The sequence below is a fragment of the Myotis brandtii genome, unplaced genomic scaffold (assembly GCF_000412655.1).
Source record: "Myotis brandtii unplaced genomic scaffold, ASM41265v1 scaffold249, whole genome shotgun sequence".
NCBI lineage: Eukaryota > Metazoa > Chordata > Mammalia > Chiroptera > Vespertilionidae > Myotis > Myotis brandtii.
This window is the reverse complement of record NW_005359430.1, coordinates 2,201,298-2,226,172: the sequence shown is the minus strand read 5'-3', so window position 1 is coordinate 2,226,172 and position 24,875 is coordinate 2,201,298. Positions and strand designations below refer to the sequence as shown.

The 24,875-nt window shown below is 37.6% G+C and overlaps 1 protein-coding gene across 5 annotated transcripts in view; it reads left to right on the top strand.

The window, feature by feature from the left end:
* Positions 1 to 24,875, top strand: part of ROBO1 (roundabout guidance receptor 1) — a 447,031-nt gene that overhangs the window by 358,774 nt on the left and 63,382 nt on the right. For all 5 annotated transcript variants that reach the window (XM_005867332.2, XM_014540619.1, XM_014540618.1 and 2 more), the window contains 8 exons: positions 8,535 to 8,740; positions 11,179 to 11,260; positions 11,436 to 11,604; positions 11,692 to 11,858; positions 18,865 to 18,986; positions 19,640 to 19,871; positions 20,787 to 20,908; positions 24,443 to 24,614. In XM_005867332.2, coding sequence (XP_005867394.1) covers positions 8,535 to 8,740; positions 11,179 to 11,260; positions 11,436 to 11,604; positions 11,692 to 11,858; positions 18,865 to 18,986; positions 19,640 to 19,871; positions 20,787 to 20,908; positions 24,443 to 24,614 — 1,272 coding nt within the window. The remainder of the gene's footprint in view (positions 1 to 8,534; positions 8,741 to 11,178; positions 11,261 to 11,435; positions 11,605 to 11,691; positions 11,859 to 18,864; positions 18,987 to 19,639; positions 19,872 to 20,786; positions 20,909 to 24,442; positions 24,615 to 24,875) is intronic.

Genomic DNA, 24,875 nt, shown 5'->3' with positions numbered 1-24,875 from the left:
GCAGCGGCAGGCGGGGAACCTTGGCTTCCTCCATCACTGGAGCAAGCAAGCCTCCTGTTCGTTTCAGCTGCCTGGCTGCCGGCCACCATCTTGGTTGGCAGTTAATTTGCATATCACCCTGATTAGCCAATGGGAAGCATGTCAGAGGTACGGTTAATTACCATGTTTGTCTATTATTAGATAGGATAGCCTTTTATATAGATAGATGTACTGGCTCAGATAAGTTAGAATAACCTGAAAAGTTTTTTTTTTAAATTTCTTACATTAATTACAGATATTAAATGATGATTTGAAGACCATGCAATGAATTTGGCAATAATCAATATAATCAGTATGCAGGAAAAAGTAGAACATAGAATTGCACGTACATTTATAATTTCAACTCTATAAAGCAACTTGCATATACAGGTATACATGAAAAAAGGCCAAAGAAATTTATGGTAACATAGTTTTAAGTATCTCTCATTAGTCTCATAATTAATAATTTGAAAGCAAAGCTTCCTATGTGCCATCTGGTGTGGCAATATCATGAATTCTTATATTAGTGAAAATAGATCAGAGATAGCAACTTTTGCTAAATTAAAGCAAAAACAAAAACTCTAAATTTGTGGATTTGTGATTTATCCCTAGTAAGAATTCACTCCTACCACTCTTGTTTCATCTTACAATCTCTGGAAAGATATAAGGTGATTTTGTGTTTGCCATAGTGATACTGTATTTTTAGTTTTGTTTTCTTTATTTTGGAGTTCATTGATTTTGTACAAACAACTTATAACTATGGACTCATTCTTCATAGGTAAGCTATAATTATATTGAGTGCTGGCAATATCAGTATTTATACTTTACCAAGTCAAGTCAAGAGCATAGGCTAGTAGACAGAATAATTTCTGAATACAATTTGACTTTAGCTTTTTGAATTTCTTTATTTACTGTTTGCAAAACACAAAGGCAACGGCAGAGTAAAACATAAGGCGCAGAAAATGGAGTAACCACTGCCCTTGAAATGTTGCTTTCTCTGAACTTGTGTCCTACCACAACTAGCATTTGACTCAGGAAAATAGAAATTCGTATCACCAATTTAATTGAAATATTTCTTCTCTTTATTACTAGAATATAAGAAAATATAGTAGGTATTAAATTATGCAAGTAATTTAAAATCATTTGCATTTAACACTCAAAAGATATTAATATACAGTGGAAAGTGGGTTAACTTTAATTTTTAAAAAAGTGAGATTTGCCAGTTAATATTTGATTTGGACAAATCACTTGAACTTTCAAAGTTTCACTTCCCCAATTCCTAAATGGCATAATTTCTTTACAGCCTAAGTTATGGATTTGTGAGATATTTTTGCAAACTGATAGCAACTGTGACATACTAGAACTGATATTTTTTTAGTGTATAAATGTGAACTTTTCATATTTAAACCAATCAGTGTTTGCTTGTTATTTTGTATTATTTTCCACTTAAAATATTTTATAGATATATTTGTATGTATTGACATTGTCTTCATGATCATTATTTTTGAGGTGAGAAAATACTAATCCAGTGATATGCCCTCATTTTTTAGGGTCTTTAAATTTTTCACTGAATGTGGGGAAAAGACAGGAAAACTTTTATAAACTCTGCTGTGACAGGGTTACACCACCTGTCACACTGCTTATGCCACCACTGTTGTCACTCTACTGATAATAAAAAGTTGCAGTTATTCAGTGCTTCCTTTGTGCTGTACACTAGGCTAAGGACTTCTCACATATCAACAAGTTCAAATGTGACACCATCTCATTTTACAGATGAGGAAAAGGAGGGCGAGAAAAGGTATGCCCACATCATATAGATAACAAGCAACAGAACTGAGACTTAACACAACATTTTGCACTGTCCAAATGGTAGCCACTTGCCATGTGAGGCTGTTTAAATTGGAATTTAAATTGATTAAAATGAAATAAAATTACACACCCAGGTCTTCAATCACACTAAGCCATACTCAGGTACTCAGTAGCCATTTGAACTCTTGCTTCTGTATTGGGTAGCACAGATAAGGCATTTTTTTCCTGTTACAGAACTTCATCTTCTAACTCCAGTCTATGTACTTCCTCACTTTGTTAAAAGTTATTTCTGTTCTTTTAAACTTTCTATTGTATCAACCTGATAATTCATTCTCATAATCTTTTCTTTTTTATTAAATCTTTATTTATTTAGTTAAGGTTATTTTTATTTACAAGTTTTGAAAAATATAGATTTTTTACATGGGTTACTTGTGCAAAGTTAAATTTAGAAGAATGATAAATGCACTCCCCTCCTCCCAGTTCCCGCCCCACCCTCCGCCCTCCCTCCCCACCCCCTGTCCTCATCCCTAGGTGCACGATTTTTGTCCAGTTTCTTCCCGCATCTCCCATTCCCCTTTCCCCCCCAAGAATAGTCAGTCCATTCCCTTTCTATGTCCCTGATTCATTATAATCACCAGTTCATTCTGTACATCAGATTATTTATTCACTTGATTCTTAGATTCACTTGTTGATAGATGCATGTTTGTTGTTCACAATTTGTATCTTTACCTTTTTCTTCTTCCTCTTCTTAAAGGATACCTTTCAGCATTTCGTATAATACTGGTTTAGTGGTGATGAACTCCTTTAGCTTTTCCTTATCTGTGAAGCTCTTTATCTGACCTTCAATTCTGAATGATAGCTTTGCTGGATAAAGTATTCTTGGTTGTAGGTTCTTGGTATTCAGCACTTTGAATATTTCTTGCCATTCCCTTCTGGCCTGCAAAGTTTCTGTTGAGAAATCAGCTGACAGTCGTATGGGTATTCCCTTGTAGGTAATTGAGTCTCTTTCTCTTGCTGCTTTTAAGATTCTCTCTTTGTCTTTTGCTCTTGGCATTTTAATTATGATGTGTCTTGGTGTGGTCCTCTTTGGATTCCTTTTGTTTGGGGTTCTCTGCGCTTCTTGGACCTGTAAGTCCATTTCTTTCACCAGGTGGGGGAAGTTTTCTGCCATTATTTCTTCAAATAGGTTTTCAATATCTTGCTGTCTCTCATCTTCTGGCACCCCTATTATTCTGATGTTTGTACGCTTGAAGCTGTCCCAGAGGCTCCTTACACTATCTTCGTATTTTCGGATTCTTTTTTCATTTTGCTTTTCCGGTTGGGTGTTTTTTGCTTCTTCGCATTTCAAATCTTTGACTTGATTCTTGCGCTCCTCTGGTCTGCTATTGGGTGTCTGTATAATATTCTTTATTTCAGTCCGTGTATGCTTAATTTCTAGTTGTTTCTTTATCATAGCATCGAGGGTCTCATTAGTTTTCGTGAGTCTCTCCTCAAGTTTATTGGCAGCTTCTAGCACATTTTTGCAAGCCCTCAAAATTGCGTTTTTTAGCTCTATATCCTCCATTTCTGTCATGTTTTTTTGTCTCCGCATTTTTTATGCTTTCTTGGTGCACCCCCTAGTGGTCTTTGTGCGCAGTCTTGTTCTAGTTGAGCCTTGATTGTTGTAGTTAATACTAGAGGGATTTGACCACCAGGCCGACTGGCTGTGTGAATCAGCTGTGTCTGCCGCGGAAAACTTCTGTCCTCTGGGGAGGTGCTAATCTAGCCTTTGCCTGAGGCTATCCGGCAAATGGCTCTGTGCAGGGCTTGGGCGGGGCGGGATCAACAGGGCAGGGCGGGCGGAGGGAGCCGTTATGGTGCCCGTCCTCCTGTTCCCAGAGGCTCTGCTTCTCAGAACCCCAGGAACTGCTGCAAACCTCGGAGAGAAAGCTGCCCTCACGTTCCAAATGCCAGACACGCACCTGAGTTTTTTCCACACTGCGCCTCCTCTGAGCCTCGGTGTGCTGTTATTTTTCCTTCTAGTTGAAGAGTCTCTCCTCAGCCAGCCTTCCTGTGGTTCTGGGTGATGTCCGTTCCGTCTTTTAGTTGTATTTTTGAAGTGGTTGTTTGCGGCAGCAGTCTCCGGTGTTTACCTATGCCGCCATCTTGCTAAATCCCTCATTCTAATAATCTTAATGTAAAAATATTAGAACCATAATTTGAGGTTTATCTCATGAATCCTAAAGTTAGTTTTGATTCATAAATGGACTGCCCTCTTTCTTTGAGTAAATTTAAACATTTCATCAGTATTTTATTCTAATCTGTGACAACAGCAAAATGTTTCATTTTTTTTCTATCGAAAATGTGAAATTGCTTAATTGAATGCATTTAGCTCTGATTTGCATATTCTTTTTTTTTTACAGACAAGTTTAGTGGTAATGACAATTCATATATGGCTAGCTTTCTGCAATTAGCAAAGCACTTTCACATCTACTAGTCCATTTAAATCTTCATAGCTATCCTCTGAGATGGTTAGAACAAGTATTATTATTCTCAAATATTATTATACTAGAGGCCCGGTGCATGAAATTCGTGCATGGGTGGAGGTCCCTCAGGCCTGGCCTGCACCCTCTCCAATCTGGGACCCCTTGGGGGGATGTCTGACTGCCAGTTTAGGCCTGATGCCACTGGGCCCAATCCCTCTCACAATCTGGGACTGCTGGCTCCTAACTGCTCACCTGTCTGCCTGTCTGATTGCCCCTAACTGTCTCTGCCTTGGCCCCCACCATCGTGGCTTTGTCCAGAAGGATGACTGGAAGATGTCTGGTTCACCTGGTCTAATTAGCATATTACTCTTTTATTAGTATAGATTAGTCACTCAGACAGCCATAACAAAATATCATAAATTTATGTGGCTTAAATAACAGACATGTATTTTTCTCACAGTTCTGGAGGCTGGAATTTGGAGTGAGGGTACCAGTATAGCATCATCACATACACCAAAAAGTGGTGAATCGATTGCCAGTCAGGGCACATGCCCAGGTTGCAGATTTATTACCCAGTCCAGTGAGTGCAGGAAACAACAGAACAATGTTTCTCTCTCTCTCCCTTCGTCTCTCTGAGATCAATTAAAATGAATAATAAGTAAATAATGTTCTCTAAATATAGTTTTAACAGGAAAGACATTACTGATCTATGAAGTGAAAAACTCTTAATAACACATAGATACAACATGACCCCACTTTAAAAAAAAATTGATTTCAGAGGAAGGAAGAAGGAGATATAGATAGAAACATCAATGATGCGAATCATTGATCAGCTGCCTCCTGCATGCCCCTACTGAGGATCAAGCCCGAAATTTGACCAGGAATCATATCATGACCTCCTGGCTCATAGATCGATGCTCAACCACTGAGCCCCACCAGCTGGGCCCCATTTTTATCAATACCAGGCACATGAGGTATTGGCAAGATCTCACTCCTAGACGAAAGTCTGAAGTTGCCCAAACTCCTTTGCAGCTAGGTTTCTGGATATGAATTCCTTTCTGCCGATTGGATGCGCTTACACAATATTTGGAGGCAGAAGTGGGGCAGAGGCATCTTCCCGCAGTTTGGGCTGTTTGCTGCTGGTGATCATGTTTGCAGAGATGTGGAGGTTTTCTGCAGCGCAATCCAGGCTGTGCACAAGCAGTTGTGGCAGAGGCAGTGCCCAGTGACCTGTTTTGTGGGAGCTGGAGGGCACTTGCGGGGCAGCAGTTTCCTGATCCCTGGGTCACAGCTGTGCCAGAGTGTCCTAGAATTCAGTTGTGGCTGAGGGGGCAGCTCCTCCTGCTGGGCAGGAAGTCTTTCCGGGGGCCCAGCCTAATACTCACTCCTCCAGCTTTCCGATGATTTCCCAAGCACCAATTCCCTGTGCTAAATTCTTTTCTGCCTAAAATAACAAAGATATAAAAACATTTTGGATCCTCTACTTTCAACAAAAACAATGCTGCACAGGGTCAGGTCTGAGAAGTGGGTGAGGTGTTGCGGACGGCTCCCTTCTTTGAGTCTCAGCTTCCTCTTCTGTAGAAACGAGACCAAAGATTATCTGTTCATAGTTACTGAAGACCGTGGCAGCTGTGTTTCCCAAAGATGGCCACAACATTTCCTATCCCTCCTGTAACCTTGCTACTTTCTGCTACGTCCTCTCTCTTGAAGTGGGGCTGACCTCTGAATTCCAAGGCCAAGGCCGAAAAGGCATGGGGCCGCAGCCCCCCCACCCCACCAGGATTTCCAGCTCTGGCCCCGCCCACAACACTAGGGCTCTGTCTGGCACGGGGCCTTGCCCTCCTGGCTTGCTTCCCCTCACGTCTGCGGCCCAGTGCCTCGCTGCACATTATGACCCACCTGCTGGTGCTGCTGGGCCCAGCAGGTGGGGTAAGAACCCACGTTGGTCCTCGCACCTCCTGGCTCCTGTGTGCTGCTGCCCCCTGCGCCTCACGGCCCCTATTCCTTCGCTGTTCCGACCGGGGCCAGACGCCCAGGTGCTGTGCATGGCCCGCGGGGACTGCTGTGGCCACCAGGAAAGCCTCCCCACCACACCCCCAACTCCAGCACCCTGATCCCAGGTCCACTTCTGCCAAAGGAGAGCTTGGCCTGCGCAGCTGCTTGAGACTGAGACCGAGCAACTCCAAGGTCCCCAGACCCCAAATTTCTGCCAGCCAAGGTGGTTGGCTGGCTGGCCCTGCCCTCTTCAGGGTGTTGGGGCAATCCAGCCCGGATCAAGCCCGTTCACTGGCCACAGTGGGTGTCATAGCAACTGGTTGCTAGGACCTTATGGTCGTGATGGCATTACGGTCTCTGGCTGTATATATATATATATATATATATATACAGATTTAAAAAAACAAACAAACAAAAAACACGGAGGCTTTGAGAATTTTAGGAACTTGCCCAAAGGCATATGACAGATGGTAGAACTGATAATGGACCCTACTCCTCTTTTCTTCCTTTATTTTTGTAAACTGCCCAATGCAAACCAGGAAAAAATAAATGACACAGAAATAGCATCATTAAACTGTATTGGGATGGGGTAAGGGGGTGTGGATGTTAAATATGCAAATATCAAAGTACTGTAAAGATATGGAATATTGACTTAATCATTGGATTGTTTCTAAATTTAACAAGACTACCACACATAATCCACTCCATAACTGATTAATTCTAATCAGTTATAAAGAAGTGCTCTGTTACAAATTTAATTAATTCCTGGAAATAATATTCACGTATTCTTATAATCAATAGAACACATTTGACAGAATCTTATAAAAATCCAAATGCAGTAAAACACATTCGTTCTTTTTTCATACTTATCAGGAGGGGCCTCTGATTTGACTTTAGCCAATCTCAACAGATAAAGTAGAAAAGATTAAATAATTCTAAGCAGAAGCATTATTGGCTTATATTTTTCATCCCTGGACTATCTGAAACACTCCTGCCAGGTTTTAAACTCCAGCTTCTAATCCACCACCACTGGCATTAACAAATTTCACACTAGCAACCAAAGAGGAAAGGGGATTGGAAGGATGGAGTAAAAATGCACAGTTGCTGGCTTCACTCCTTTGATTTCTTGTTTTTCTCAGTTTGAATGCACAAAACTAATAATCATTGCATGATAAATGAAGAACAAATTGAAGTATGACCCCAGCTTGTGAAAATCTTTGGTTCAGAAAACTTGGAACATGACACATCCAGCTTTACAAATTGTTGCATCCAAAATATAGTTATTCTGGAAACCAGTTTCCACTAATCAGGCAATTTTGTAAAATTGTCTTCTGTATATTTGTAACTTTTACAATTTTTAAACTAATATTTAGAATTTTAAAGCTTAATAAGGACAAATTTTATTAAACAATTTTTAATTCTTTGTTTCTTTAAAAATATCTATTCCATTTCACCTAAATTGCCTAGGTCAGGGGAAAACTATTGAGATAATAGAATTGGCAAAAGTGTTTTCCCATTCCTATAATCTCAATATGGAAATTTGATATTGCCTGGGACAGAACATCAGCTTGAGTTATGTTTTTGGATTAGCCTACCAACAATATAGTTGGGAAGTTTTCTAGTTTCTCTGATTTCATTAGGACTGGGAAATTTTTACCCACATGTTATTTTAATAGAAAGAATTCCAAGATGAAGGAAGCTCAACCGTATTGATTTATAAATTATGAAAAACCAAACACCTTTTTTAATCCAAAACTGTCGAATATGCTGGTATGATACAAGCATTTTTTCTGTGTGACACAAAACAATGATCAAATATCAAGTTGGCTTTGGTTCATTTATGAAAATTTCTCTCATAAGTTTTTTTGGGGGGGTAAATGTTTTGTTATTGTTATCTTTATTTTTTACATATTTTAAATTTTTAAAAGTACAGTGTTCCACTTCTCGCCACTGTACATCTACTTCACTACCCACAATCCTTATTTAATCCCTGAACTCTTAAGTTAAGTAGGACCCTTAACACTGTGGCAAGCTCAGTCAGTTGGTCATTTGAAAGGAATACATTTTATCTCATTTTAATATTCTGAATCAGTGCATCATATAAATGCATTCTGAATAATGCATGCCTCCTACTTTAATTACTTGTTTAATTACTTGTTTCAAAGCCTAAAGCAACTGCTGTTGCTTCCATGGTTAGAAAATTGCTTCCAGTTGCAGAAATATATTTCCTGTTGTTTCTTCCGGCAGTGATTGCAGACCGACCTCCCCCAGTCATTCGACAAGGTCCTGTGAATCAGACGGTAGCAGTGGATGGTACCTTAGTGCTCAGCTGTGTGGCCACAGGCAGTCCAGTGCCCACAATTCTGTGGAGAAAGGATGGGGTTCTTGTTTCAACCCAAGATTCTCGAATTAAACAGCTCGAGACTGGAGTTCTGCAGATCCGATATGCGAAGGTAACTTAAAATGACACCCTGGGTTTCCCATTTTGTTTCACTTCGTTTTTGCCTCCAGCAACTAGTGTTGAAGTCTCAAGTTTTAGAGTTAATGAAATGCCAAATAACAGTATTAATATACTTTAAATTAGATGCTTTATTCTTTCAGACATTCCACTGTGTGTATTTAAGATGATTTGACTCATAATTTAGCCCATGGCAAGTAATTTAAGGTTTTAGAAGGAGGAGAAAAAATATTTTTGAGAACTATTGAGGAAAATAGATGAGAATTTGTGGGAGAAAAATACTCTCTAAGTCATGGTATGAAGCAGTCATTCATTCCATAAAGCATTTTTAAAAAATATATTTTATTGATTTTTTATAGAGAGGAAAGGAGAGGGATAGAGAGTTAGAAACATCGATGGGAGAGAAACATCAATCAGCTGCCTCCTGCACACCTCCTATGGGGATGTGCCCGCAACCAAGGTACATGCCCTTGGCCGGAATTGAACCCGGGACCTTTCAGTCCACAGGCCGACGCTCTATCCACTGAGCCAAACCAGCTAGGGCATAAAGCATTTTTTCAAAGATACTTTCCAGTACCATTTTAAATGCAGCGTACTTGAACAGTTCTCCTGTTGTGAGTATTTGGTTCAGCATTTTCCAATTACAGAATGCTGTATATGCAAACAGAAACAATAAAGCAATGTGTACATTTAAATCAGAATGCTAAATGGTGAAAAGCCCACAGGTTTGTGGGAACTATTTAAGGATTTACTTTCCCAGGGCATTACATCCATACCTGTTCTTTCAGGGCTGTGTTGTTTTGATTTTTCTTTTAGGTCAAGTTCAGACAAGCTCATGAGGCATATGAAAGATTAGCCTAGTCAGCAATAAACATAAATTTCAATTGCTTTATTGCCTACTGTGGGTGGCTTCTTTGGAGTTTTAGACCTGCATTAACAGTTCATTTTATGTGCTCCAAAAGTGAATATGTTGTACTTCTTTGTGAAAAATATTGTGACTTTTTATTGTAATCGCCAGAGCAAGATGACAAAATTCTTGCTTTATCAAACATTACCTGAAGATAAGGTAATTACAATAAGCAGAGGCATGTGTGTGCATCATGCTGTTGAGAAATTTAAAGTCGAACATGTGAGCTGTATTCCAGCATTCAGTCTTCAGAAGGGAGAGAGAGTATTCATTCAGCTAGGGTTTGGCTTCACACTTATTAAACTGCCTTAAATTATAGGTTTTTAAAATGTGGGAAAGGAGTAAATAAGAACAACTCATTTTATATCCTTCCTTTTTTCATAAATATCTGTTTATCTCAGGTATCAATATAATTGTAACTCTGATAAAATATAAAATAATAGTAATTGACTAAACTTCATCAGCCTCATTATGTGACTTACTAAATATCTATACTAATAAAAGGGTAATATGCTAATTAGACCAGACATCTTCCGGACGTCCTCCGGACAAAGCCACGGTGGCGAGTGCTGAGGCAGACACAGTTAGGGGCAATCAAGCCGGCAGGGGAAAGCAGCTAGGGGGTGATCAGGCCAGGAGGGAGCAGTTAGGGTCATCAGGCCAGCAGGCAGAGGCAACTAGAGGTGACGGGTGATCAGGCCGGCAGGGGAGAGCAGTTAGGGGGCGTTCAGGCTGGCAGAGGAAGGCAGCTAGGGGGCGATCAGGCCAGCAGGCAGAGGCAGTTAGAGGCGATCAGGCAGGCAGGCACGTGGGCGGTTAGGAGCCAGTGGTCCCGGATTGTGAGAGGGATGTCCGACTGCCAGTTTAGGCCCAATCCCACAGGGTTCAGGCCTAAACCAGCACTTGTAAATACCCCGAGGTGTCCCTAATTGGAGAGGATGCAGCTCAGGCTGAGGGACCGCCCCCCGTCGTGCATGAATTTCATGCACCGGGCCTCTAGTCTATAATAATAAAAGCATAATATGCTAATTAGACCAGATGTCCTTTCGGATGTCCTTCCAGACCTTCCGGATGAAGCCAGGGCTGTGAGGGAAGCCCGGATGGACCTTCCGGATGAAGCCATGGCTGTGAGGGAAGCCCGGATGCCGGGTTCCAGAGGGAAGCCAGAGCCAGCAGCCAGGGGAAGGAAGGCCTACTTTTCCACAAATTTCATGATCGGGCCTCTAGTAAAGATATGATTTAGTAATCAAGATTAACCCTTTGAATTATTTATTGTCACTGTAAAAAATATTAACTTAATTAATTACTTTTTATTATATAACCAGAATAACTATATAAAATATATTATGTCTGCAATATTTTCCTTCACATTCAATAAAAATATAATCAATTCAGAGGTAGTTTTTGGTTAGTGAATTTTAATGCAGTGATCCATATTCATGGGCCATACACAAACCCTATAATTGCTTTTCCAGCCCACTGAGCTCTTGATTGTTCCAAATATGTATTTTCATCTGTCTTCGCAGCTGGGTGACACTGGTCGGTACACCTGCATCGCAACCACCCCCAGTGGTGAAGCAACATGGAGTGCTTACATTGAAGTCCAAGGTAAATTAGATACTGTTTTACCTTAAAATAAAGCTTCAGATGCAGTTCTTTACTAATTGGTAAATAGATAAAGTAGATGTCCCGATGCCTGGGTGGGTGGATAGGTTACCTACATTTGTTTATGTACTTATCTATACATGTGCAAACATTTTTTTGTCTTTTTCTGCTTTGTTAGAATTTGGAGTTCCAGTTCAGCCTCCAAGACCCACTGACCCAAATTTAATCCCTAGTGCCCCCTCCAAACCTGAAGTTATAGATGTCAGCAGAAATACAGTAACATTGTCATGGCAACCAAACTTGAATTCAGGTGCAACTCCAACATCTTATATTCTAGAAGCCTTCAGGTAGAGTGAAATACGATGTTTCTTGGTTGTTCTTTCTTGTGAGTTACCAATAAATATGTAAGTTCTAACTCATGTCTCTCTCCTTAGCCATGCATCTGGTAGCAGTTGGCAGACTGTAGCAGAGAATGTGAAAACAGAAACATTTGCAATTAAAGGACTCAAACCTAATGCAATTTACCTTTTCCTTGTGAGGGCAGCTAATGCATATGGAATTAGTGATCCAAGCCAGATATCAGATCCAGTGAAAACACAAGGTACGTGTTGATTTACTCAACCTGTGACACCTGCTTTTCTTTAGATGTTATGATAATACAGGTACATCATTTGTACTACATGCTAGGACTGGGTATTTAACATAGTTCTGTTGTCCATGTTGCTCAATTAACTTTTAACACACAAACACAATATCTGCAAACTATTATTTTCTGGACAAAGCACTTCAAAATAAAATTAATAACAGAAATGTTTCTGATCTTATAAATTACAAATCTAATGAGACAAAAATATTGTATTCAATTCACAAAATTGAGTAAAAAATGTTATATGTGAATATAAAATATTAATCTTATAATACTTGTATTTAAAATTGAGTAAATTTTACAAGTGATCCTTTCTGCAAATGATGCAAATTTAAGAGAAATTTGAAAGATAAGCTTAACTGATTTTTTGTTTGTTTGTTTGTTTGTATTTCCTCCCATCACCATTTATCCCCTCTATGCCCCCTTCTACCTCCACCCCCACCAACACCCCAACCACCACACTGCTGTCCATGTCCATGAAGTTTTTGTTTTTTTAAAAAAAATTTTTTGCTCAATCCCTTTACAGCACCCTGAGAGTTGTCTGCCTTCTCTCTATGATTCTGCCTCTATTTTCCTTGTCAGTTCAGTTTGTTCATCAGATTCCAAATACGAGTAAAGTCATATGGTACTTGTCTTTCTCTGACTGGCTTACTTCACTTAGCATAATGTTCTCAGGTCCATCCATGCAGTCACAAATGGTAAAATTTTCTTCCTTTTTATGGTCAAGTAGTATTCCATTGTGTAAATGTGCCCCAGCTTTCTGGACACACTGCTGTTTATTGTCTCCTATGAATATAAATTATGTTTTAGTTTTCAATGGTCACATTATCTCCTAGTCCCCTTCTTGCTCACCTTATTATTTTAATACTTTAATAAGAGTAAATTTATGTATTAATAAAAGAGATGAATGTAAATCATCCTGTACTTTTTTGGGAACATACTATCATTGCAATTAAAATATGGTTGCTCTTATATTAACAAAGAAGGATACTTTTAGATTATAGTGACTAGAAATGCAAAATTCTTTTATCAACATTCAGAGGAATCATAATGTCTCTATAACTCATTTATAGTGATAGAAACAAGCGATACACAAAATTACTGAAACACTTCAACTACTTTTTTTCCTGGTTTGGGAGAGGGTCTGCCAGCATGCTGCATGTTTGCTCTTCTCCACTGAGTATATAAACTATCTTTTTGGAAGGACTTTCTGTTTCAGAATTCACAGTGAAAGCAAACCAAGTTGTAGAACATGCCCACGTCTGCCTCTTGCTGTGTGAATTCAACACAACCAGATGCCTCTATTTGCTATCATGAGTCACCTCAACAAGAGCTTTCATATTCTCAGAGCTGCCTAAAGGCACTTTGAGGTTTTCAGTGTTAGATGTGCAGTTGTAAAGCATGTAGAAACTGCAGCTGTACAGTGAGTTCCTAGTTCTGACCCCAGTACAGTGGTCTCTACCTAACAAACGCCACGTGGAGTTTTGATTGACAATGCATATGAATAATTTTGTAATACATTATCTTTATTTGTAAGTGAGTATATAGTTAACATTTATCTGAATATGTTTTTTTTAAATGTTAATCAACATACCTTTGTACATGAATAGCTATGTCAAGAGGTGGACTAGACATATAGCAAAACAGGTATATAATTTTGAAATCAAAGAACTTTTAGTCTCAGTTCTTTAACCTACCAGCTACATGGCCCTGTGCAAGTTAGTCCTGACCTTCAGTTTCCTCTCCTATATAATGAGGCTAAAAATACCTATGCCACAGGATTGAACAAGGATTAAATCCACGAATCAATGTATGATTATACAAAACTCAGACGTTTATTTTATTTTGCCATTAGACTTTGTAATTGGATTTGTATTTCTTTCACTGTATGGACAAAAAAGAAAATAAGTTCATAAAATACACAAATATCATAAAAATGAGAAAGCTAGCTAGTGTGCTGAATTAGAGAATCAGAGTTAAATATATGTTGGCAGACTTCAATGATGGGCCGGCACTAACAAGATGGAAATCAGTGGAGCAAATTTAAAAGTCTGGTGCTTGACTTTAGATTTTAAAAATTAGCTGTGGAAGGACGGGCTGAGGACTTGGAACTTAAAGGGAGTTCTTGTGTATGTGAGAGGGTGGCGGGGGACAGGCCAACTTCAGTGTTTGAAGTCAATTAAAACACCTATCTGAGCCAACTGAGTGATGTAGTCGCCAAATGAATAAATGTAGTCTTAACTGGCATTAGCAGAATTATGTCTGGATCAAGTAATCTCCCCTTTCAGTCTGAGCAGGTCAGATCTCGAATGGAGTAAGTGTTCCTTTCTGAGCGCCGCATTTTCAGGTAGACTTTTAAGAGGAGGACAGAGGATTGTTGGTGGGTCTGCATGAAGGGTAAAAATCACATATTTGAAAAGAAATCCAAGCATCTTGTATTTAACCCTCAAGATTATAAAGTTAGAGAAGACATGATGTTTTTTTTTTCATTACATTTAAAGAGATTATCATGTGAAAAAGATATGCTTATTCTAACTTCAGACAACAAAACAGGACCAATGAGTTGGGAGTAAAATTGGGCAAGATTTCATTGTGTAATTCTCAGACTGCTTTTGAGATACAATGAAGCCCAGCTGAGGGCCACACTAATATTTTCTATAGCAGGAATCTGGGGAAGAACAAGGAAAACTATAACTGGGGGTGCAGAACATGTAAGCAGGAAGGTAAGAGCCAAGGTTACAGTGAATTCAGAAAAGACGTTGAAAATTGATTCATAGGAGCAAACATAATTTCTGTAACCATTTCTGCAAAAATGTTATTCCCATGAATGAGCTGGGTCAAAAGTAAGAGCTGCAAAAATAGAGGGCACGCTTTCCAGTTAGGAGTCAGGTAGACCTTTGTTACAGTTGGAGTTACAGCCACATCCCAAAGACAAAATTTGATAATGCAAGGAAGATGAGATGAGTAGCTGGCAAGTAGGGGTGGTGGCGGTCATTGTTCCGGTGAGGGTAGTTGTTGCCACTGTTTCTGCTATTCTTCATCTGCACATCCTGTCCACACAGTATTTGTGACCCTTATTTTGTAAGGAGTATGTACACAAACACCAAATGTGCAGAATAGGTATGGTAGAGATGCTAAGAGACCTTAACTACACATGACGAAGTGGGCCTGAATACTGTCCCCTCAGAGAGTGTGTATGTTCCCATTTGGGGGAAGGAGTTGGATAGAATCACATTGGAGATTTCCTCCAACTGTAATTCTGAATATTGGGAAGGACCATTTACAATATATTTCTTGCAGGTGGCAGAGGAGAACAAGAACAATAAAGGACCAATTTGTGAACTTCTCAATATTACCTTATTAGGGAATGTTTTCCATTTTTTTTCTCTATTAGGAAATTTTCTAAAATAATATTCTAAACTGCTGTTGTCAAAATGGTTACACTAGGCCAAGGAATTTAGTTATTTCCAAGAAGGTATTAATTGGCAAGTTTATCTCAAACTAGAGAAATTGAAGATTGCAATTAAATCACAGTATTTAAACCCTTTAAAAAGGGTTTATGTACCTGTTTAAAGAAACTTCCTAAAAGGTAGAAGGATCCCTGAGGATGGAGCTTACATATGGGAGAATATGTTCAGATGCTGAAATAATGTGTGTCTTTCCCATACACTAAATCATTTTAACTCAACCAATGTTTAATGAGCACACTCTGTATGTAGAGATCCCTGCCCTCAAAGAAAGGACTTTACATGCCTTACCAAATGCAGTCCTCAGAAGCGGCTCATCAACATCACCTTAACGTGTGAAGAAGATATGTGAAGTCCAAAAATCTTCGCAGTGGTAGATAGCTGTAAAGTTGTTGAGTTGGGATGCAAGCCCTAGTCTGTCTTATTCCAAGTAATTTAGTCTTACCCTGGAGATCGGAGAGAGCTGACATTACAGGAGCAGATGAGACAGTAGAGAATGAAATATGCCTGAGATGGAAAGCTGACAACCAAATGCTTTCAATCGATAGGCTATGATCATAGGTAGCCTGAGGACCAGTATTAGCCAAAGGTATTCTAAGGTAGGATAAAGTATGAAAAACAAAAATCATCTCAGTTATTTTTCTAAATTTATGGTCCCAGTAAATTTGCTGCTATGAACATAGGGTACATATATTCTTTCTGATTGGTGTTTCGGGCCTCTTAAGATGTATTCCTTGAAGTGGAATCACAGGGTCAAATGAGAGTTCCATTTTTTAATTTTTTGAGGAAACTCCATACTGTTTTCCATGTTTGGAAGGACCATTTATTCAGGGTATTATTTATCAGAGTGTTGGACAGCGCTTGGTCGGTCTTCTCTCCCATCTGCCTGTCTTCCCTGGACTCCATCAAAGATACTCACCAGCCTCGTTTTCCATTCATGTTTTTGCCATCTATACAGTAAGCTCTTTGAAAGTATTTAATCTTTCAAAAAACTAAAATGCTTGTGTCTGTTGTTTATGGATGGCAAATAATCTAGAATATATGTGCCACATACAATATTCTCTGGAGAATTCTGGATGCAAAACAAAATATTATTTTCTCCTCTTTTTCACCAGTGTTCTCTTTAGCTATTATAAACTAAGCAAAACATCTATATTTAGAACATCTCTATAGAAATGGCTATTTTTATTTAATAATAACTTTATTAAATTTAACAAAATCTTTTCTTCAAGTCATTTTGCTCAATTAATACTTGACAAAGGAGGCATGAGCATGCAATGGAGTCAAGACAGTCTCTTCAATAAATGGTGTTGGGAAAATTGGACAGATAAATGCAAAAAAATGAAACTAGATCACCAACTTACACCATACGCAAGAGTAAACTCAAAATAGATAAAAAATTTAAACTGTAAGACATGAAACCATAAAAATCTTAGGAGAAACCATAGGCATCAAAATCTCAGACATCTCACATAGCAATATGTTTATAGATAAATTTCCCAGGGCAAAGGAAACAAAAGAGAAAATAGATAAATAAGACTAAATCAAAATAAAAAACTTCTTCACAACAAAAGAAATCATCAACAAAATGACAAGAAAGCCCACTGCATGAGAAAACATATTTGCTAATTATACATCCAATAAGGGGTTAATTTCCAAAATATACAGGGAACTCATACAACTTAACAAAAGGGAGACTAACAACCCAATTAAAAAAATGGGCAAAGGACCTAAGTAGACACTTCTCCAAAGGGGACAGACCGAAGGTCAAGAGACACATGAAAAAAACGCTCAGTCACTAATCATCCGAGAGATGCAAATTAAAAGGACACTGAGGTACCACGTCATACCTGTCAGATGGCTATAACCAACAAATCAACAAAGGACAAGTGCTGGCGAGGATGTGGAGAAAAGGGAACCCTAGTTCACTGCTGGTAGGAATGCAGACTGGTGCAGCCACTGTGGAAAACAGTATGGCATTTCCTCAAAAAATTAAAAATGGAACTCCCATTTGATCCAGTGATCCCACTTCTAGAAATATATTCTAAGACACCCAAAACACCAATCAGGAAGAATACATGCATCCCTATGTTCATAGCAGCATAATTTACAATAACTAAGATTTGGAAACAGCCCAAGTGCCCTTTAGCAGATGAGTGGATAGAAAGACAGGAAACAGCCCAAGTGCCCTTCAGCAGATGAGTGGATAGAAAGACAGCGGTATTTTTACACAATGGAATATTATGCAGCAATAAAAAGAAAAAAAAAAACCTCTTACCATTTGCAACAGCATGGATGGACCTGGACAGTATTATGCTTAGGGAAATAAGCCAGTCAGAGAGATACAAGTATCACATGATCTCACTCATATGTGGAATCTAATGCACAAAATAGATCCAGAGACATAGAAACATGGAACAGACTGTTGAACCTCAGAAGGAAGGCAGGGGAGGGTTGGTGGGTAGGAAGAGATCAACCAAAGAACCTGTATGCATATATGCATAACCCATGGACACTGACAATAGGGCGGTGAAGGCCTGGGATGGGGAGGGAGGAGGTGGGCTAGAAGAGGTCAATGGCGGGGGGGAAGGGGACATATGTTAATACTTTCAACTATAAAGATTTAAAAAACAACAATCCTTTCTTGGGAAAAAATGCAGCATAAATGAACACTATTTTTTACTCTGTTCTCGGTCTCCTTTTTAAAATGTTGGTGTACTTCAGATTAAAAACTTGTTGTTAAACCTTCTTTGCAGTGGCACTATAATTAAACTAAACCAAACCATCATCAATGAAATATAAGTACCTTTTTTCATCAGATTTGTGCTACTCTACTCTATTCTACCCTGTTCTGTTCTACCCTATTCTATTCTATTCTATTCTATTCTATTCTATTCTATTCTATCCCATCCCATCCCATCCCATCCCATCCCATCCCATCCTATCCTATCCTATCCTATATATCCATATCCTAGCGTATCCCTGTGCAGATGAAATAGGGAACAAGAGGAGGAGATCGCTACCCAAGGTCTCCTGTGTTCTTGAGGCTTCCAAAGGGCAGCATTAGCATCTGCCTGGAAAAGCAGTGATTTGGGTCTAAGAGCGCTGATAAATTGCCTCTTTCCCCCCAAAGGCCTCATCAGCCCAGCTGACAGAAACAGCTGCTTCCCCTGCAGCCGAGTTGGAATCACATCTGGGAAGGTTTAAACCAAACGGACCATTTCTTGTTGCATATATCTATATCTATATCTATATCTATATCTATATCTATATCTACATCTACATCTACATGTACACCATCTATATACCTCCCTATCCTCTTAATAAAAAGGTCACTTTTTTCCTATTTTATTCTGTATCACAGGTTGGCTTCCCAGTCACAATGATTCTTCTTTTCTGAGAGTTGAAATGAATGAGAGGATCGTTTTGCCGAGTTTTCCCTCAAGTCAGTAACATTGTGTAAGATCTGACACAGTATTCTTGGGTTTTTGCAGATGTTCCCCCAACGAGTCAGGGGGTGGATCACAAGCAGGTCCAGAGGGAACTGGGAGATGTTGTGCTGCACCTCCACAACCCAACCATCCTCTCTTCCTCTTCGATCGAAGTTCACTGGACAGTGAGTCGTCGTTGTTGCTACAGTATTTGATCATGGTTTTAATATGCAGGTGACCTCTGGGAAATTATTATGTGAAAAAAATATCTGTTGCTCACTCCACCAATAACTTTATAATGTAAACTTTTTATGATGGTATCTGTAGACGGGCTTTAAACAGAGAAAAGTTTATTTTTGTGCGTATTATCTATTATGCTGCAATAATGGACTTTACCAGTCTTAGAGGGAAGACACAGAGTATTAATCATGAAGATAAAACTTGTGATAGGATGATCAAATTTTTAACTTATAACTTATAAATAGTTCCACATTAAGCATTAATTAGGCTTTAAAAATTAGAAAGTGGATAAACACGTTTTTCCTCATCCCCCCCAACACTGACAGACATCTTTGCAGATATTGTCACAGAAGTTCTTTAATGACTTACATTTCTGCATGAAGCATCAAATTAATACCTAATTTATATATTAAGGTGAAAAATGAAATACATTACAAAAGTAGTGCTCTGTTTTTAGTATTCTGCTTTGTGTAAATTTGAAGACCACAGAATGAAGTTCAATATAATTTTTTATATTTTTTACACTTAATTTTCATAATTTTCTAATAAACCAACAGAAAGTTATTAATGATTACATTTTTATTTGTCATTTTAATAGGTGGACCAACAGTCTCAGTATATTCAAGGATATAAAATTCTTTATCGGCCGTCTGGAGCCACCCATGGGGAGTCGGAGTGGTTAGTGTTTGAAGTGAGAACGCCAACCAAAAATAGTGTGGTTATCCCTGATCTCAAAAAGGGAGTCAACTATGAAATTAAGGCTCGTCCTTTTTTTAATGAATTTCAAGGAGCAGACAGTGAAATTAAATTTGCCAAAACCCTGGAAGAAGGCAAGTATAATGAAGTGTGTGATTTCTATGTATTGCACAGTACATTTGTTAGGCTTTTATTAACATGATTGAAAATTTTTTATGTTAATAGTGACATTAACTTTCTTTTTATATTGAACATCATATTTTGCTAACAGAATTTGTTTAATTAGAACTACTATAAATTGCTTTAGTAGAGGCTTATAGAAAAATGTGCAAATGTGGAACATTGTATTGCTTAATATCATATATAGATATATTTAATCATTCAGAAATAAAATTCACATTTAAAGATGGAAATGTTTTCAATTTGCTTGCCTTTGCATTATTTTCCATTCATTTATTAAACGTTATCTTGAGTAATGACTTGTAAATAAGGTGAGTAATGTCTTGGTTTGCCCAGGACTTTCCAGGGTTAGCATTTTATACTTATGACTCATGTCCCTGGAAACCCTTCAGTTCTAGACAAACCAGTATGATTGGCCACCCTATAACTGGAAATTAAAAGTTAATATTTAAATAAAGGTCAAAGGTTACATGTCACAACTATTCTCTAGAACATTCCCTAAAATGTCTTTATTACTTTGAATATATAAATGATGGAATATAGTTAATATCATGGATGACGCATTCATCTTCATACTTTTTAAACTCTTTATTAGAGAACATGAGACCAAGGTACAGGATAAAAGAAATAGGGATTTCCCTTGGAATTTTTGTGGAGATAATCTCTGTAATGTTGGTTATGAAACATTCACAGTAACAATGTGTTAGTACTATTGAGAAATACTTAGTTTGGGATGAGATGCCTCTTTAAAACATATGCATATATTGATATAAATTTTATATAGTTATTATTTGTACATTTTAAGTGCCTGCTTTTAATGTCCTCTAATGCCACTGATAATATATTCACTTTTTGAAACAATTTAATAGCACCCAGTGCCCCACCTCAAAGTGTAACTGTATCAAAGAATGATGGAAATGGAACTGCAATTCTTGTTAGTTGGCAGCCTCCTCCAGAAGACACTCAAAATGGAATGGTCCAAGAGTACAAGGTAATCCCTATATAGTAATTTACTGATGGACATCCCTCTTCCCCTACAAAGAAAAGAAAAAGAAACCTTGGTTACATTGTGCATGGATATTTGGCGCCATCTGCTGGTCTGAATAGCAGTATGTAAAAATTGTTTAAAAACATTTTCCTGTTTCTTCAGTAATTGTGGAATACTAATTCTTAAACTATTTGAAAAACATTAATTTAAAAGAGAGAATCTACTTCATCTCATTATATTTAGGTTGATGTAATACCACATAAGCAACCAATGAAATGCTAATTTTTTTGCCCTAAAAATAACTTAAATATATGTTGTATAGGTTACCCTATAGAATTGGCTGAGCCACATTCTATCAAATATGTTCTTATTTTTTTTAGTATGTATGCTTGAAATATTAGAACTTTAGAGATAAGATAAAAATTATTTACTGTACATGAAAATCATTTTTATCTATAAACATTAGTTTCTAAGCAATATTTCATGTCTCAGAGGAAATTCAAATATAAATTTCTGTATGTTTAAATGAATTTTTTAATGTGATATAGTGTTAAGGGATTTAATCTAATGATTATGAATAATTATTTTTACCTGTGAAGTCATCCTCTCTACTTATTGCATTTAGAGAGTTTTATATAGAATCATTTTGTGCAAATATGTATTAAGCATACCAAGGAAGAATAAAAACTAAGTTAGGGACATGGCATTTATCCTATCAATGAATTTGTTTTGTATTATGGGATAGTTAAATGAGTTAGGTAAATGAATTAGAAGCAGGACAATCACAGTAGAAAAGATATTATGTGTATTTTTTCAACACTTATGTAAACACATTTTAAGTGGAAAAAATGTATTTCTCTAGATCCTGCTTAAAATTTCTATGATGCCTGAGTATTTTTCTAATTACTAGTAGATTATCTCATATCTAAATATTTTATACTGTATCTATTGATATGAAACTGATGTTCAGAAGGTAAACACATTTACCTTATACAGGTAATTACATGCTAACATCTGAATCACTGTAGCTTATTTCTTAAATATAGATGCCTGTCTACCATGCTCAGAAATTCTGATTTAGTAGGTCTACGTAATAGGGCCCTTTCATATATATCTTGGTAGATCTTTCTGAGTGTTTATGCTGTGCGCTCTTGGTTAAGGCCCAAATAAAGACAGTAAATTTTCTTTGGAGTAGCAAATGATTTTCACAATAACCATATATACTGAGCTTAATTTTAGGTATAATATTTTATTTTTAAATTATTTTAAAAATATATAAACTGAAAATTTGTGCACACATTTAAAAGGGCAACTTTCTCAAAGTATTTAAAATACTTAAATACATAAATGCAGATGCTGGATGATGATAGGTAAGTTGTTCTTTCTCAAGACTTTTTGCAAGGAACTTCTTTTTTGGCAAGTGATTTCTTAAATATTTTAAATTAGATCTTCTAGGGTAATTGAATCATTAAAACGTAAAAGTCTTGACAGTTTCAAGTGCCTTCTTGTGAGTTTCAAGGTTATTTTAATACCGGGAGTGTCAGGATTCTACAGTTCATTCCAGAAAAATAAACTGTTATGAAGGTTTTTAAGGATTTAAAATGAGGTGATGTCTCAGCTCTGCAGCAAAATTGTGTAATGTAGGCATTTTCCCCTAAGAGTCAGAACTCATTTCTCTCCTGAAGAAATTCGAAAGAGTGGATTTCACTTAACTTCACGGTCAATTTAAAATAATAAAATGCCTTTCTGAACCTGATTGACTGGTACAAAATCGGTCTGTGGCTTTGGTTCAGCTGCGTAATGTAATTGGGGGGAAAAAATCACAAAGGACTCTTTATTTCCAAATGGTCAGATCCTGGTATAGAATCTGACCATTTGCTGGTGTTATGCATTGAAGCTATATTAAAATAATATTAACTTTCAAAGATAAAGTAAAGGTTATTGCCCTCATGATAGAGGACACTGATATGCTTAGATTTATTTTAAATCCCATTTCCTATTAAACAATAGCATACTTGAAGCTAATTCCACATCTTACTTCATAAAGAACATAGGGCATGTTTTACCACTTCCTAGATCATTTCCTTATGGAAACTGAGTTCAAGTACTATCATGCACCACACCCAGATCTTTGGACATTGCCAAAGATTACCCTATGAATAAATAATCCTTTAGTGTGAAATTTAAATTAAGAATTATAGTGTAGAGCAGAAATCTTTATTTCCTGAAAATAATTTCCTATAACAAATGCCGTTATCAAAGTGAATGAGATATATAATAATTTTCTTATAAGAACATTTTTCTTTCATGTCAGATGTTATTCTTTATAATCTAATATTTTATCAAAGACTAATTAATATTCACATTAACTACAAGATCAGTGTGCTAATTTTCTCCCATTGTTAATAGTTCAACATATCATAGGCTGAGTAAAATCCTGGGATGATTCTTCTTATATTCAGTATATATAAATTCCTCACCTGGGGATATGTTTTTATTGATTTAAGAGAGGGAGAGAGAGAGAAACATCAATCAGTTGCTTCCCATGCATGCCCCAACCTGGGATTGAACCCTCAACCTTTTGGTATACAGGACAATGCTCAACCAACTGAGCAACCCAGCCAGGACTAGTTATATTTTAATAACCATACTTATGTAAGGTAAGCTCTGTCTCTTTTTAAATCACTGCTTCTTGGTTTTGATTATTTGGAAAAGGTGATAGCACCAGGTAATTTTATCCCAGAGAACTGTTGAAGTAAAGTGCTAGACTTGGAGTTTCTTCCTCATCTTTATTTTGTAATATCTGGTAATCTAGTATCACACCTAGCCCACAGTAGGAGTGCAAATGCTGCTTGGTGGTAGATTAGTTATTGTTCTTTATCGAGATGTGCACAGCTTTTTGCTAGGAACTTATTTTTCTTTGCAAATGATTTCTTGTTTATAAAAAAACATGTTATCATAGCAACTAGTGTCTTCAAGCAAAAATGTATAGATTCACCTTATCACATGATGTGGACTCTAATGAACAAAATAAACTGATGAAAAAAATAGATACAGAGATATGGAAGCATGGGACAGACTGCCGAATCTTAGAGAGAAGGTGGGGGTGGGTGGGGAGAGATCAACCAAAGAACTTATATGCATATAAGCATAACCCATGGACACTGACAATAGGGTGGTGAAGGCCTGGGTTTGGTGATGGGGACGTGCTAGAAGGGGTCTATGAGGGAGGGGAAGAGGAGGATATATATGTAATTCTTTCAACAATAAAAATATTTATAAAAATGCTTAAAGGAAAAAGGAAAAACAATGTATTTGAGAAAGTTTCAAGAGGTCTTGAAGATTCTGCTAACACTAGGTTTGCCCAGAAGAGTCTTTTGAGAACTAGGTCCTAGGCAAAATAGACTTCGGAAACTCCCCGAATTAGGTTCATGATAGATCTGAACTCTGACTAGATCTAAAACCACAATACTATGTTGATCTTTGCATTAACTTAAAGAATTTGCTAGATTAACATTCATTGTGTTCTTCTGACAGGTTTGGTGTTTGGGAAATGAAACTCGTTACCATATAAACAAGACAGTGGATGGTTCCACATTTTCTGTGGTCATTCCCTCGCTGGTCCCCGGGATCCGGTACAGTGTGGAGGTGGCAGCCAGCACTGGGGCTGGGCCGGGGGTGAAGAGCGAGCCACAGTTTATCCAACTAGGTAAGTGCTGGCGCAGATCCAGGTTGAGAGTATATGTCACTCTTCCCTTGGCCTCTTCTTCTTTTTACTTATTTATTTTTATGTAGGGGAGCCACCATTGTAAGTTGAATAGACTGTGGATTGTGGCAATGCAGCTACAATATGATGGTGTTAGATTTAATATATAGGACAACTAACCTTAAATTTATCCAAGCGCACATTAAATGACTTTCCAAGCAAAACACTGTCAGTATTCAGTATGATCCTAATCCTGTCCTATTA